Below are 13,620 nucleotides of genomic sequence, written 5' to 3' on the forward strand. Positions count from 1 at the left end.
CAGCCCCCGTTTGATGGTGAGGACGAGGACGAGCTCTTCCAGTCCATCATGGAGCACAACGTGTCGTACCCCAAGCAAATGTCCAAAGAGGCCGTGTCCATCTGCAAAGGGGTGAGTACGACCTTTGACCCAAAGAACCCTTTGAACCTCCGCCCCGATCATAGAAATAGAATTACGAGAACGGAAATTCCCATTTGAAGTCTATGTAGTTATTTTTCGATGGCCCCTACGCCGTTGCATCCTGCCCCACAACCATCACCCTTAAACCCATGTTCTTCCCCACTCCCCTCTGAAGCTAGTCTCTCACCCCGCTAACCTTGACCCTTCATGAAGTCAACCTTTTTGAAGACGTCTTTACTATGACCTTTATGAAGACACTTTCCATTGACATGTACAGCAGGAAGAGCAGGAAGTGATACGTCGATAGACTCTGTCGATAGATATGACTGACTTTAGTCTAAAGGCTACGTGCCAAAGGTTATGTCATTGAAGGATCTATCACTGTAGCCCGTAGGCACGGGTTTACTACCTAGATAGCGAAGGGCATACTGTACTATAGGGGGGTAGTGGATTCAAAACAAGGGGATTTGGAGAAGCATGGTGATGCATTATGGATTTGTGTACCTCACCCCTATTCATCACTAATTATAGTGCCCACCTGTGTAATGGTGGGTGGCTGTCTACGCTCCTTGAAGGTCCTTTAATAGTGTCTGTTACAGGCGCGTAGGTTTCAAGATGGGAGTAGAAGGAGAGACGGAGACTTAAAAGCTTAAAACTAATTTGTCCTTATTTTTGACTGTGTGGGTCTTCATCTCTCATAGTACCCACCTGTGTGCATATATTGGACGGCAGCCATATTGTGGCAAAATAAAATAAAATGTAAAGGCAGAGGGAGAAACATAGGGAAAGGTGTGCCTGTGTGAGAGGAGAGGTGAAGACACTAATAACACGAGCAGGAGGAGAGATGGAACGTTCCAGGGCTGAGCCGAGTCAACGAACTGTGTGATAACACACTCGTGTCCACACCTCCCCACTTAAACCTCTAGAGCTCTCACATCCTCTACCTCTCTATCAGTTTCTCACTATCAGTCTCTCTCTATCAGTCTCTCTCTGTCAGTCTCTCTCTGTCAGTCTCTCTCTATCAGTGTCTCTCTCTATCAGTGTCTCTCTCTATCAGTCTCTCTCTGTCAGTCTCTCTCTGTCAGTCTCTCTCTGTCAGTCTCTCTCTGTCAGTCTCTCTCTGTCAGTCTCTCTCTATCAGTCTCTCTCTATCAGTCTCTCTCTATCAGTCTCTCTCTATCAGTCTCTCTCTGTCAGTCTCTCTCTGTCAGTCTCTCTCTGTCAGTCTCTCTCTGTCAGTCTCTCTCTGTCAGTCTCTCTCTGTCAGTCTCTCTCTGTCAGTCTCTCTCTGTCAGTCTCTCTCTGTCAGTCTCTCTCTGTCAGTCTCTCTCTGTCAGTCTCTCTCTGTCAGTCTCTCTCTGTCAGTCTCTCTCTGTCAGTCTCTCTCTGTCAGTCTCTCTCTGTCAGTCTCTCTCGGTCAGTCTCTCTCGGTCAGTCTCTCTCTATCAGTCTCTCTCTATCAGTCTCTCTCTATCAGTCTCTCTCTATCAGTCTCTCTCTATCAGTCTCTCTATCAGTCTCTCTCTGCCTTCCTTCCTTCCTTCTATATTTATTTCCTTTCTTCCTTCCTTATATATTTATATATTTCCTTCCTTCCTTCCTTCTATATTTATTTCCTTCCTTCCTTCCTTCTATATTTATTTCCTTTCTTCCTTCCTTATATATTTATATATTTCCTTCCTTCCTTCCTTCTATATTTATTTCCTTCCTTCCTTCCTTCTATATTTATTTCCTTTCTTCCTTCCTTATATATTTATTTATTTCCTTCCTTCTATATTTATTTCCTTTCTTCCTTCCTTATATATTTATTTCCTTCATTCCTTCCTTCTATATATATTTCCTTAATAGCCTGTGGCACCCTGTCTCTGTCAGTGGAAGAGAGTGAGGCCCATCCATTGTTTCTGCTGTTGCTTTGATCCAATGCTCTGCCTTAGTGGATGGGCCATCCTCTAAGGCTGGCTTCAACAAAAGGTCTCGGGGAGGTGTGTGTGCCTGTGTTCTAGCAAGGAGAGAACACTGTGAACCTGGTCATGATCCCTTAGCTCACCAGCCACAGACTGACTGATTCTCAGGCCTCAAGTTGACATTTTGAAGGTGAAGTCCAGCAAAGCAGACAGGATTCCGTTTGCAGCGTACAAGGGTTCCCTTTTCACAACGTGTAGGGGAACCGCATGACCTGTGAACACGACCCTGACAATTACTTTTTCCTTTTCCCCTGCTGTGACACACACACACACACACACACACACACGTCTAAGTCACAATTCTGACGCTGCCACCAACAGACGACAGGAGTAGAAAGGGACTGGCTGTCATTTTAGGAGTTGTTACATTACCCAGCATGCTTTGCTGCCACCACCACTCTCCGGCGGGTGAAGACATCAAAACTATGAAATAACACATATACATATAACATATAACAAATATGGAATCATGTAGTAACCAAAAAATTGTTAAACAAATCAAAATATATTTTATATTTGAGATTCTTCAAAGTAGCCACCCTTTGCCTTGATGACAGCTTTGCACACTCTTGGCATTCTCTCAACCAGCTTCATGAGCCTCAGAAATTGCAGCCCAAATAAATGCTTCACAACGTTCAAGTAACAGACACATCTCAACATCAACTGTTCAGAGGAGACTGCGTGAATCAGGTCTTCATGGTCAAATTGCTGCAGAGAAACCACTACTAAAGGACGCCAATAAGAAGAAGAGATTTGCTTGGGCCAAGAAACATGAACAATAGACATTAGACGGGTAGAAATCTGTCCTTTGGCCTGATGAGTCCAAATTTTAGATTTTTGGTTCCAACCGCTGTGTCTTTGTGAGACACAGAGTAGGTGAACGGATGATCTCTGCATGTGTGGTTCCCACCGTAAAGCATGGAAGAGGAGGTGTGATGGTGTGGGTGTACTTTGCTGGTGACACTGTCAGTGATTTATTTAGAATTCAAGGCATATTTAACCAGCATGGCTACAACAGTATTCTGCAGCAGTATTCTACCAATCCTTATCCCAGTCTGCTGTTCCCACATGCTTCAAGAGGGCCACCATTGTTCCTGTTCCCAAGAAAGCAAAGGTAACTGAGGTAAACGACTACTTCCGTCATCATGAAGTGCTTTGAGAGACTAGTCAAGGACCAAATCACCTCCACCCTACCCGTCACCCTAGACCCACTCCAATTTGCATACCGCCCCAATAGGTCCATAGACGACACAATCACAACCATACTGCACACTGCCCTAACCCATCTGGACAAGAGGAATACCTATGTGAGATTGCTGTTCTACAGCTCAGCATTTAACACCATAGTACCCTCCAAACTCGTCATCAATCTCGAGACCCTGGGTCTCGACCCCGCCCTGTGCAACTGGGTACTGGAGTTCCTGACGGGCCGCCCCCAGGTGGTGAGGGTAGGTAACAACATCTACACCCCGCTGATCCTCAACACTGGGGCCCCACAAGGGTGCGTTCTGAGCTCTCTCCTGTACTCCCTGTTCACCCACGACTGCGTGGCCATGCACGCCTCCAACTCAATCATCAAGTTTGCGGATGCCACTACAGTGGTAGGTTTGATTACCAACAACGATGAGACGGCCTACAGGGAGGAGGTGAGGGCCGTCGGAGTGTGGCGTCAGGAGAATAACCTCACACTCAACGTCAACAAAACAAAGGAGATGATTGTGGACTTCAGGAAACAGCAGAGGGAGCACCCCCCTATCCACATCGACGGGACAGTAGTGGGGATGGTAGTAAGTTTTAAGTTCCTCGGTGTACACATCATGGATAAACTGAATTGGTCCACCCACACAGACAGCGTTGTGAAGAAGGCACAGCAGCGCCTCTTCAACCTCAGGAGGCTGAAGAAATTTGTCTTGTCACCAAAAGCACTCACAAACTTCGACAGATGCACGATCGAGAGCATCCTGTTGGGCTGTATCACTGCCTGGTACGGCAACTGCTCCGCCCACAGCCGTAAGGCTCTCCAGAAGGTAGTGAGGTCTGCACAACGCATCACCGGGGGCAAACTACCTGCCCTCCAGGACACCTACACCACCCGATGTCACAGGAAGGCCATAAAGATCATCAAGGACAACAACCACCCGAGCCACTGCCTGTTCACCCCGCTATCATCCAGAAGGCGAGGTCAGTACAGGTGCATCAAAGCAGGGACCGAGAGACTGAAAAACAGCTTCTATCTCAAGGCCATCAGACTGTTAAATAGCCACCACAAACATTGAGTGGCTGCTGCCAACATACTGACTCAACTCCAGCCAATTTAATAATGGAAATTGATGGGAATTGATATTAAAATGTATCACTAGTCACTTTAAACAATGCCACTTAATATAATGTTTACATACCCTACATTACTCATCTCATATGTATATACTGTACTTGATACCATCTACTGCATCTATGCCGTTCTGTACCATCACTCATTCATATATCTTCATGTACATATTCTTCATCCCTTTACACTTGTGTGTGTATAAGGTAGTAGTTGTGGAATTGTTAGGTTAGATTACTCGTTGGTTATTACTGCATTGTCGGAACTAGAAGCGCAAGCATTTCACTACACTCGCATTAACATCTGCTAACCATTTTTATGTGACAAATAACATTTGATTTGATTTGATCCCATCCGGTTTGCACTTAGTGGGACTATCATTTGTTTTTCAACATGTCAATGACACAACACACCTCCAGGCTGTGTACAGGCTATTTGACCAAGAAGGAGAGTGATGGATTGAGTGATGGATTGGAGGACCTGGCCTCCACAATCACCCAACCTTAACCCAATTGAGATGGTTTGGGATGAGTTGGACCGCAGAGTGAAGGAAAAGCAGCCAACAAGTACTCAACATATGTGGGAACTCCGTCAAAACTGTTGGAAAAGCATTCCAGGTGAAGCTTGGTTGAGAGAATGCCAAGAGTGTGCGAAGCTGTCATCAAGGCAAAGGGTGGCTAAGTTTTTGGATTTGTTTTGCTCCCCCATCCTATGCTAACCTACAGTATATGCCGCTATACCCAGATGCTATGTTGCTGCTATGTTGCTGCTATGTTGCTGCTATGTTGCTGCATCCAAACTGCCACTTCCTCCCACAACAGAGACTCTGGTCAAAAGTAGTGCACTACATAGGGAATAAGGTGCCATTTTGGACGCGGTCATTAATACTTTTTCTCTCGTTACATTTCAATGACAACAAATGATGTTTTTCGGTAAAGATAGTGGAGTACTGTACCTGCCAGGCTGGCTATGCAACCAATTTCACCCCCTGCTTATGTAACATACGCCCACCGACAGACACACACTCCTAATGAGCATTATGTTCCAACGTGAGTGGGCAACTTTCTAAAAGGGCTATTTAAGTCCATGCACGCTGTTGTGAAACTTAAAGAAGGAAAGGGAGGAGAAAGAGCTCGAATTCGTGTTCAACTAGGAAAATACACTGTTGTAAAATATACTGTGTCCCTAAAATGTATATAGTATGTATAAGCTGGAAGTAGAAGCCTAAGTGTTGCAATCCAAGATGGCATCGCAGTCGGACGTGTGTTTGTCTTGTGTTGCCCCATGTAAAATAGCCGGTTTCGTTGTTGTTTTTTTTGTATATATTTTAATCTCACTTTCCACCTACGATCTAAATATACTTTCCTGCAACCCACCTCGCCCAATGTGGTACGGATCTGCAATTTTTATACATTATAACTGGAACCTCCATCAAAAGCGCACTAGCTAGTAGTCACTGTTAGCCACGGCTAGCGGTCTTCACCTTTTATCTCGGACACCAGCCAGCTTTAGCTCTGTCAATACATGCCAGTCTGCACATCGCGATATCAACCCAGAGCATATCGGACTGCTTTTCTCCACCACATCACCGGATTCCTGTCTGCTGACGTAATCGTCTGATGTGGTTTCAACAGGCTTTTCCGTTGCGATGTCGCCAAAGACCCATCTGCTAAAGACCCTTCTGTAACCGTAAAAGCCTTGGTTTCATGCATGCTAACATTAGAAGCCTCCTCCCTAAATGTGTTTTATTCACTGCTTTAGCACACTCCGCCAACCCTGATGTCATAGCCGTGACTGAATCCTGGCTTAGGAAGGCCACCAAAAATGCTTACATTTCCATCCCCAACTACAACATTTTCGTCAAGATAGAACTGCCAAAGGGAGCGGCTACTGCAGAGAGAGCCTGCAGAGTTCTGTCATACTGTCCAGGTCTGTGCCCAAACAGTTCGAGCTTCTACTTTTAAAAATCCACCTTTCCAGAAACAAGTCTCTCACTGTTGCCGCTTGTTATAGACCCCCCCTCAGCCCCCAGCTGTGCCCTGGACACCATATGTGAATTGTTTTCCCCCCATCCATCTTTAGAGTTTGTACTGTGAGGTGACCTAAACCGGAATAGTTTAGCACCCCGGCCATCCTGCAATCTAAACTAGATGCCCTCAATCTCATACAAATTATCAAGGAACCTACCAGGTACAACCCTAAATCTGTAAACATGGGCACCCTCATAGATATCATCCTGACCAACTTGCCCTGTAAATACACCTCTGTTGTCTTCAACCAGGATCTCAGCGATCACAGCCTCATTGCCTGAGTCCGGAATGGGCCTGCAGTCAAACGACCACCCCTCATCACTGTCAAACGCTCCCTAAAACAGTTCAGCGAGCAGGCCTTTCTAATCGACCTGGCCTGGGTATCCTAGAAGGATATTGAACTCATCCCGTCAGTATGCCTGGTTGTTCTTTAAAAGTGCTTTCCTCACCATCTTAAATAAGCATGCCCCATGCAAAATATGTAGAACTAAGCCCTTGGTTCACTCCAGACTTGACAGCCCTTGACCAGCACAAGAACATCCTGTGGCGTACTGCATTAGCATTGAAAAGCCCCTGCGATATGCAACTTTTCAGGGAAGTCAGAAACCAATATACACAGTCAGTTAGGAAAGCTAAGGCTAGCTTTTTCAAACAGAAATTTGCATCCTGTAGCACTAATTCCAAAATGTTTTGGGACACCATAAAGTCCATGGAGAATAAGAGCACCTACTCCCAGCTGCCCACTGCACTGAGGCTAGGAAACACTGTCACCACAGAATTTCAAGAAGCATTTCTCTACAGCTGGCCATGCCGTGGCTACCCCTACCCTGGCCAACAGCTCTCCACACCCGCAGCAACTCCACCCAGATCCAGACAGCTGATGTAATGAAAGAGCTGCAAAATCTGGATCCCTACAAATTAGCTGGGCTAGGAAATCTGGACCCTCTCTTTCTAAAATTATCAGCCGAAATTGTTGCAACCCCTATTACTAGTCAACTTCTCTTTTGTATCGTCTGAGATCCATTAGGGAAGGGGGAGACACTCCAGACCCAAACAGTTATAGACCTATATCCATCCTGCCCTGCCTTTCTAGTCTTCAAAAGCCAAGCCAAGATCACCAACCATTTAGAATCCCACCATACCTTCTCCACTATGCAATCTGGTTTCCGAGCTGGTCATGGTTGCACCTCAGCCACGCTCAAGGCCCTAAACGATATCATAACCGCCATCGATAAGAGACAATACTGTGCAGCTGTATTCATCGACCTGGCCAAGGCTTTCAACTCTGCATTCTTATCGGCAGACTCAATAGCCTTGGTTTCTCAAATGACTGCCTCGCCTGGTTCACCAACTACTTCTCAGATAGAGTTCAGTGTGTCAAATCAGAGGGCCTGTGGTCCGGACCTCTGGCAGTCTCTATGGGGTGCCACAGGGTACAATTCTCGGGCCGACTTTATTCTTTATTCTCTGTATTTATCAATGATGTCGCTCTTGCTGCTGGTGTATACATCTGGCCCTTCCTTGGACACTGTGTTAACGAACCTCCAAACGAGCTTCAATGCAATACAAAACTCCTTCCGTGGCCTCCAACTGCTCTTAAATGCTAGTAAAACTAAATGCATGCTCTTCAACCGATTGCTGCCCACCCCCGCCTAGCATCACTACTCTGGACGTTTCTGACTTAGTATATGTGGACATCTACAAATACCTAGGTGTCTGGTTAGACTGTAAACTCTCCTTCCAGACTCACATTAAGCATCTCCAATCTAAAGTTAAATCTAGAACCGGCTTACTATTTCGCAACAAAGCATCCTTCACTCATGCTGCCAAACATACCCTTGTAAAACTGACTATCCAACCGATCCTTGACTTCGGCGATGTCATTTACCAAATAGCCTCCAACACTCTACTCAGCAAATTGGATGCAGTCTATCACAATGCCATCCGTTTTGTCCCCAAAGCCCCATACACTACCCACCACTGCGACCTGTATGCTCTCATTGGCTGGCCCTCGCTACATTTTCGTTGCCAAACCCACTGGCTCCAGGTCATCTATAAGTCTTTGCTAGGTAAAACCCCGCCTTATCTCAGCTCACTGGTTATCATAGCAACACCCACCCGCAGCACACGCTCCTGCAGGTATATTTCACTGGTCATCCCCAAAGCCAACACCTTGGCCACCTTCCTTCCAGTTCTCTGCTGCCATTGACTGGAATGAATTGCAAAAATCACTGAAGCTGGAGACTTATATCACCATCACTAACTTTAAGCATCAGCTGTCAGAGCAGCTTACCGATCGATCGCTGTACCTGTACACAGCCCATCTGTAAATATCACACCCAACTACCTCATCCCCATATTGTTATTTTTTTTTTTGCTCTTTTGCACCCCAGTATCTCTACATGCACATCATCATCTGCACATCTATCACTCCAGTGTTAATACTAAATTGTAATTATTTTGCCTCTATGGCCTATTCATTTACTTAACTCCCTAATCTTACTACATTTGCACACACTGTACATAGATTTTTCTATGGTGGTATTTACTGTACGTTTGCTTATCCCATGTGTAACTCAGTGTTGTTTTTGTCGCACTGCTTTGCTTTATCTTGACCAGGTTGCAGTTGTAAATGAGAACTTGTTCTCAACTGGCCTGCCTGGTTAAATAAAGGTGAAATTAAAAATTACATTTTAAAAATATGCCAATTAGGGGAGGGATGGTAGGGTTAGGGAGAAATCTATTTTAAAAATGTAAATACAGTTACAGTTAAAAGTTTGGACACCTGCTCCTTCGAGGGTTTATCTTTATTTTTAATATTTTCTGCAATGTAGAATAATAGTGAAGACATCACAACTATGAAATAAAACATATGGAATCATGTAGTAACCACAAGTGTTAAACAAGTCAAAATATATTTTATAATTAAGATTCTTCAAAGTCGCCACCCTTTGCCTTGACAGCTTTGCACACTCTTGGCATTATCTCAACCAGCTTCAGGAGGTAGTCACCTGGAATGCATTTCAATTAACAGATTTGTCTTGGTGGAAGTTCATTTGTGGAATTTCTTTCGGTTAATGCGTTTGAGCCAATCAGTTGTGTTGTGACAAGGTAGGGGTGATGCACAGAAGATAGCCCTAATTGTTCAAAGACTAAGTCCATATTATGGCAAGAACAGCTCAAATAAGCAAAGAGAAACAACTGTCCATCATTACTTTAAGACATGAAGATCAGTCAATCCAGAAAATGTCAAGAACTTTGAAAGTTTCTTCAAGTGCAGTCGGATAAACCATCAAGTACTATGATGAAACTGGCTCTCATGAGAACCGCCACAGGAAAGGAAGACCCAGAGTTACCTTTTCTGCAGAGGATAAGTTCATTAGAGTTACCAGCCTCAGAAATTGCAGCCCAAATAAATGCTTCAACGTTCAAGTAACAGACACATGTCAACATCAACTGTTCAGAGGAGACCGTGTGAATCAGGCCTTCATGGTCGAATTTCTACTAAAGGACACAAATAATAGGAAAAGACTTCCTTGGGCCAAGAAACACGTGCAATGGACATTAGACCTGTGGAAATCTGTCCTTTTGTCTGATGAGTCCAAATTTGAGATTTTTGCTTCCCATCGCTGTGTCTTTGTGAGACACAGAGTTGGTGAACGGATGATCTCCGCATGTGTGGTTCCCAACGTGAAGCATGGAAGAGGAGGTGTGATGGTGTGGGAGTGCTTTTCTAGTAACACTGTCTGTGATTTATTTAGAATTCAAGGTACACTTAACTAGCATGGCTACCACAGCATTATGCAGCGATACGTCAACCCATCTGGTTTGCGCTTAGTGGGACTATTATTTGTTTTTCAACAGGACAATGACCCAACACACCTCCAGGCTGTGTAAGGGCTATTTGACAAAAAAGGAGAGTGATGGAGTGCTGCGTCAGATGACCTGGCCTCCACAATCACCTGACCTCAACCCAATTGAGATGATTTGGGATGAGTTGGACCGCAGAGTGAAGGAAAAGTAGCCAACAAGATCTCAGGATATGTGGGAACTCCTTCAAGACTGTTGGAAAAGCATTCCAGGGAAAGCTGGTTGAGAGAATGCCAAGAGTCTGCAAAGCTGTCATCAAGGCAAAGGGTGGCTACTTTGAAGAATCTGAAATATAACATGTTTAACCCTTTTTTGGTTACTACATGATTCCATATGTATTATTTCATAGTTTTGATATCTTCACTATTATTCTACAACGTGCTGTACAAAATGTACACTACTGTTTTCTTATTTTATAATATATAATATATGCCTTTTAGCAGATGCTTTTATCCAAAACAACTTACAGCAGTGTGTTCACACATTTCTGTACGGCTGGCCCCAGTGTGAATCCAACCCACAAAGAGTGGCTGTCATTATTGACATTTGTCGTGATGTTGTTTGAGTGTGGTTACTGCTCTAGTTCAGCAAGGAAATATGTTTGTTTGATGGTTTTTCAATGTGGGGTTTTTTCTACATAGTGCGCCCCCCACGTCGCCTCCTGCTGTGCGACTGTAAGTGACAACCATAACACATTACATCTAGGAGAGAGGACGATTGTATCCCTTTTTAACAACCCCCATCTTTGGCTCCCTACTGACCCAGAAAAAAAGAGAGAATAAGATTGAGAGAACAAAGAGGAAGCATAGAAAATAACTGCCCCCATATTGACTATAGACGACCCTAATTTCAATGGTCTCCACTAAACTCATGACTCATGTTCCCATTCCTCCCTTCTTATTTTCCCAACCTCAGCCTGATGAGCAATTAGTAGAATATAGAATCTATTTAGTCTTTCTATTTCTATGGCTATCTATCGTTCCATTTCTAATCTGTCTATGCCAGCCTCCGCTTGCTGATGACCTCATCGTGGAATTGAGATCTATCTCTATGGCCCTTCCCTGATTGACAGAATAGTGACATGTTTATCTGTAGAATTGCCATTCTAGCTGTTCTAACTCTATGGCCCTTCCCTGCTTTTCCCTCCCAGCTGATGACCAAACACCCGTCGAAGCGTCTGGGCTGTGGCTCCGAGGGAGAGAGGGACATCCAGGAGCACGCCTTCTTCAGACGCATCGACTGGGAACGCCTCCAGAACCGCGAGATCCAGCCCCCCTTCAAACCCAAAGGGGTGAGTCACACACACACACACACACACACACACACACACACACACACACATCCATACACACAACCTACAGTACCCATGTCTGACCAAAATGAGGTTTAAAATAAATGTACATTGTACATGCGGTTTGCTGTCGTCATCTAAGTTTCTTCTTTAATGCAAAATGGTTGAAGTGGTGGCGCAGTCGTAGCTTTGTGTTCTTTCAGTGGCACAGTGTGTCACATCCCCTGTTCAGTGGTATGTTTGGCCCGTTTTCACACACAGTGGACATATACTCCACTGAGGAGTGTGTGTGTGTCCTATTCGGTTGCTTACTATCCGATGCGATCTCAGTTTCGCATTCGGATGAGTAACAACACCTACTCACACACACATGCACACATTTATGTGTACACATACATACTTACACACACACACACACACACACACACACACACACACACACACACACACACACACACACACACACACACACACACACACACACACACACACACACACACACACACACACACACTATGCAAGCGTGTACAATAGACGCACACACAAACACACACACACACACCTGTGAATGTCCTGCGGCCGTCTGTCAACATAGTAGAGCCAAGGCACACTCCCATCTGGTCTGTTGTCAGATCAGATTGGGCTGCATCTGAATGGAGTCTGTTTGGCAACTCTCACAGGTTACAGTCCAGTCCGGTCCAGCACCATTTGTTTAGCATGGCAAAGCCCCAGTGGCTATCGTCTCTCAGTCGTCGCACTGAACCAAAGACAACCTTTTCTAACGACAAAGCCTCTGCATGGGCTACAATACAGTACAACAATACTACTCATTTTACTCACATGTATACCACAATGATTCCTCATTTAACCTCATGTTTTCATATTGTATGCATATATTTCAAGCATATAATATGTGCTTAAATCTCCCAGCAATGAGAATATTCCCCAGAGACAAACATTTACACACACACACAAATGTGCAATTACAAAGCAGTAGTTACATAGTGGAGCAACAGAGTGTGTAATAACACACGCCTACTTCACTTTCATAATAAAGTGTGTGTGTGTGTGTGTGTGTGTGTGTGTGTGTGTGTGTGTGTGTGTGTGTGTGTGTGTGTGTGTGTGTGTGTGTGTGTGTGTGTGTGTGTGTGTGTGTGTGTGTGTGTGTGTGTGTGTGTGTGTGTGTGTGTGTGTGTGTGTGTGTGTGTGTGTGTGTGTGTGTGTGTGCACACGATATGAGCGGCCTCGCTGTCATACGAAGTCAGGGAGTGTTTTTGAATCCCTGTGTGTACACACACGCACACACACACACACACATACTTTATTATGAAAGTGAAGTAGGCGAAAGGGATGAAGTAGCTCATTCGGTGTGTGCGTTCAGCTGTGTGCGTGTCTTCATTGTCTGTCTTCCTTTTAAATATGCATTGCACTTCTGTTCCAAACCCCAGAGGTCTCCAGTGCTTCTCACAAGGTGAATACTGGCATATACTGGCCCCGTCGATGCAGCCCCGTCTCTCTAATCCTCTTCTCCTTTCATCCTCTCATCCTCATCCCCCTCTCATCCTCTCCTCCTCAATCACACTTCATGCCTGTTCTGACAGCTGGGAGATTGCCATTTAATAGCCAGGTACAGCGAGACCCAGGTTATGAACACTAGAGGGTTTATCCATCTATCGGAAACAGAGCAGGACAGATAGAACGCAGGGGAGAATAACAAGAACACCTGCCACAGTAGCTATTTATAGATATTATTTATCTAGACTGGTATTTAGAGTACCACTTGATATGTGGTTTAAGTTTGTACAGATGGAAGTGGGTCAAAGTGGCAGGATATGAGACTTGCTGATTAATGGTGATGGAATCACCGTGGTCAGGGAGCTTACCGTAAAACTTCAATTAATAGCCCGGGTGTTTATTTGCTTAAATCACTGAACACAACAGGCGCTTATTGGAGACAAACTTCTATTTGAGCCAGGTGTCTTATTTCCTTATAATGAGCACAGCTTTTGCTCATTTGCA

General features: G+C 44.8%; 1 protein-coding gene across 1 annotated transcript in view; it reads left to right on the top strand.

Annotated features, from left to right (window-relative positions):
- LOC118364978 (protein kinase C alpha type) overlaps positions 1-13,620 on the top strand; it is a 251,842-nt gene that overhangs the window by 228,214 nt on the left and 10,008 nt on the right. Inside the window, exons 15-16 of the mRNA XM_035746840.2 lie at positions 4-111; positions 11,461-11,601. Of these exons, the coding sequence (XP_035602733.2) occupies positions 4-111; positions 11,461-11,601 (249 nt within the window). The remainder of the gene's footprint in view (positions 1-3; positions 112-11,460; positions 11,602-13,620) is intronic.

Source organism: Oncorhynchus keta, chromosome 32, assembly GCF_023373465.1.
Source record: "Oncorhynchus keta strain PuntledgeMale-10-30-2019 chromosome 32, Oket_V2, whole genome shotgun sequence".
Classification (NCBI taxonomy): Eukaryota; Metazoa; Chordata; class Actinopteri; order Salmoniformes; family Salmonidae; genus Oncorhynchus; species Oncorhynchus keta.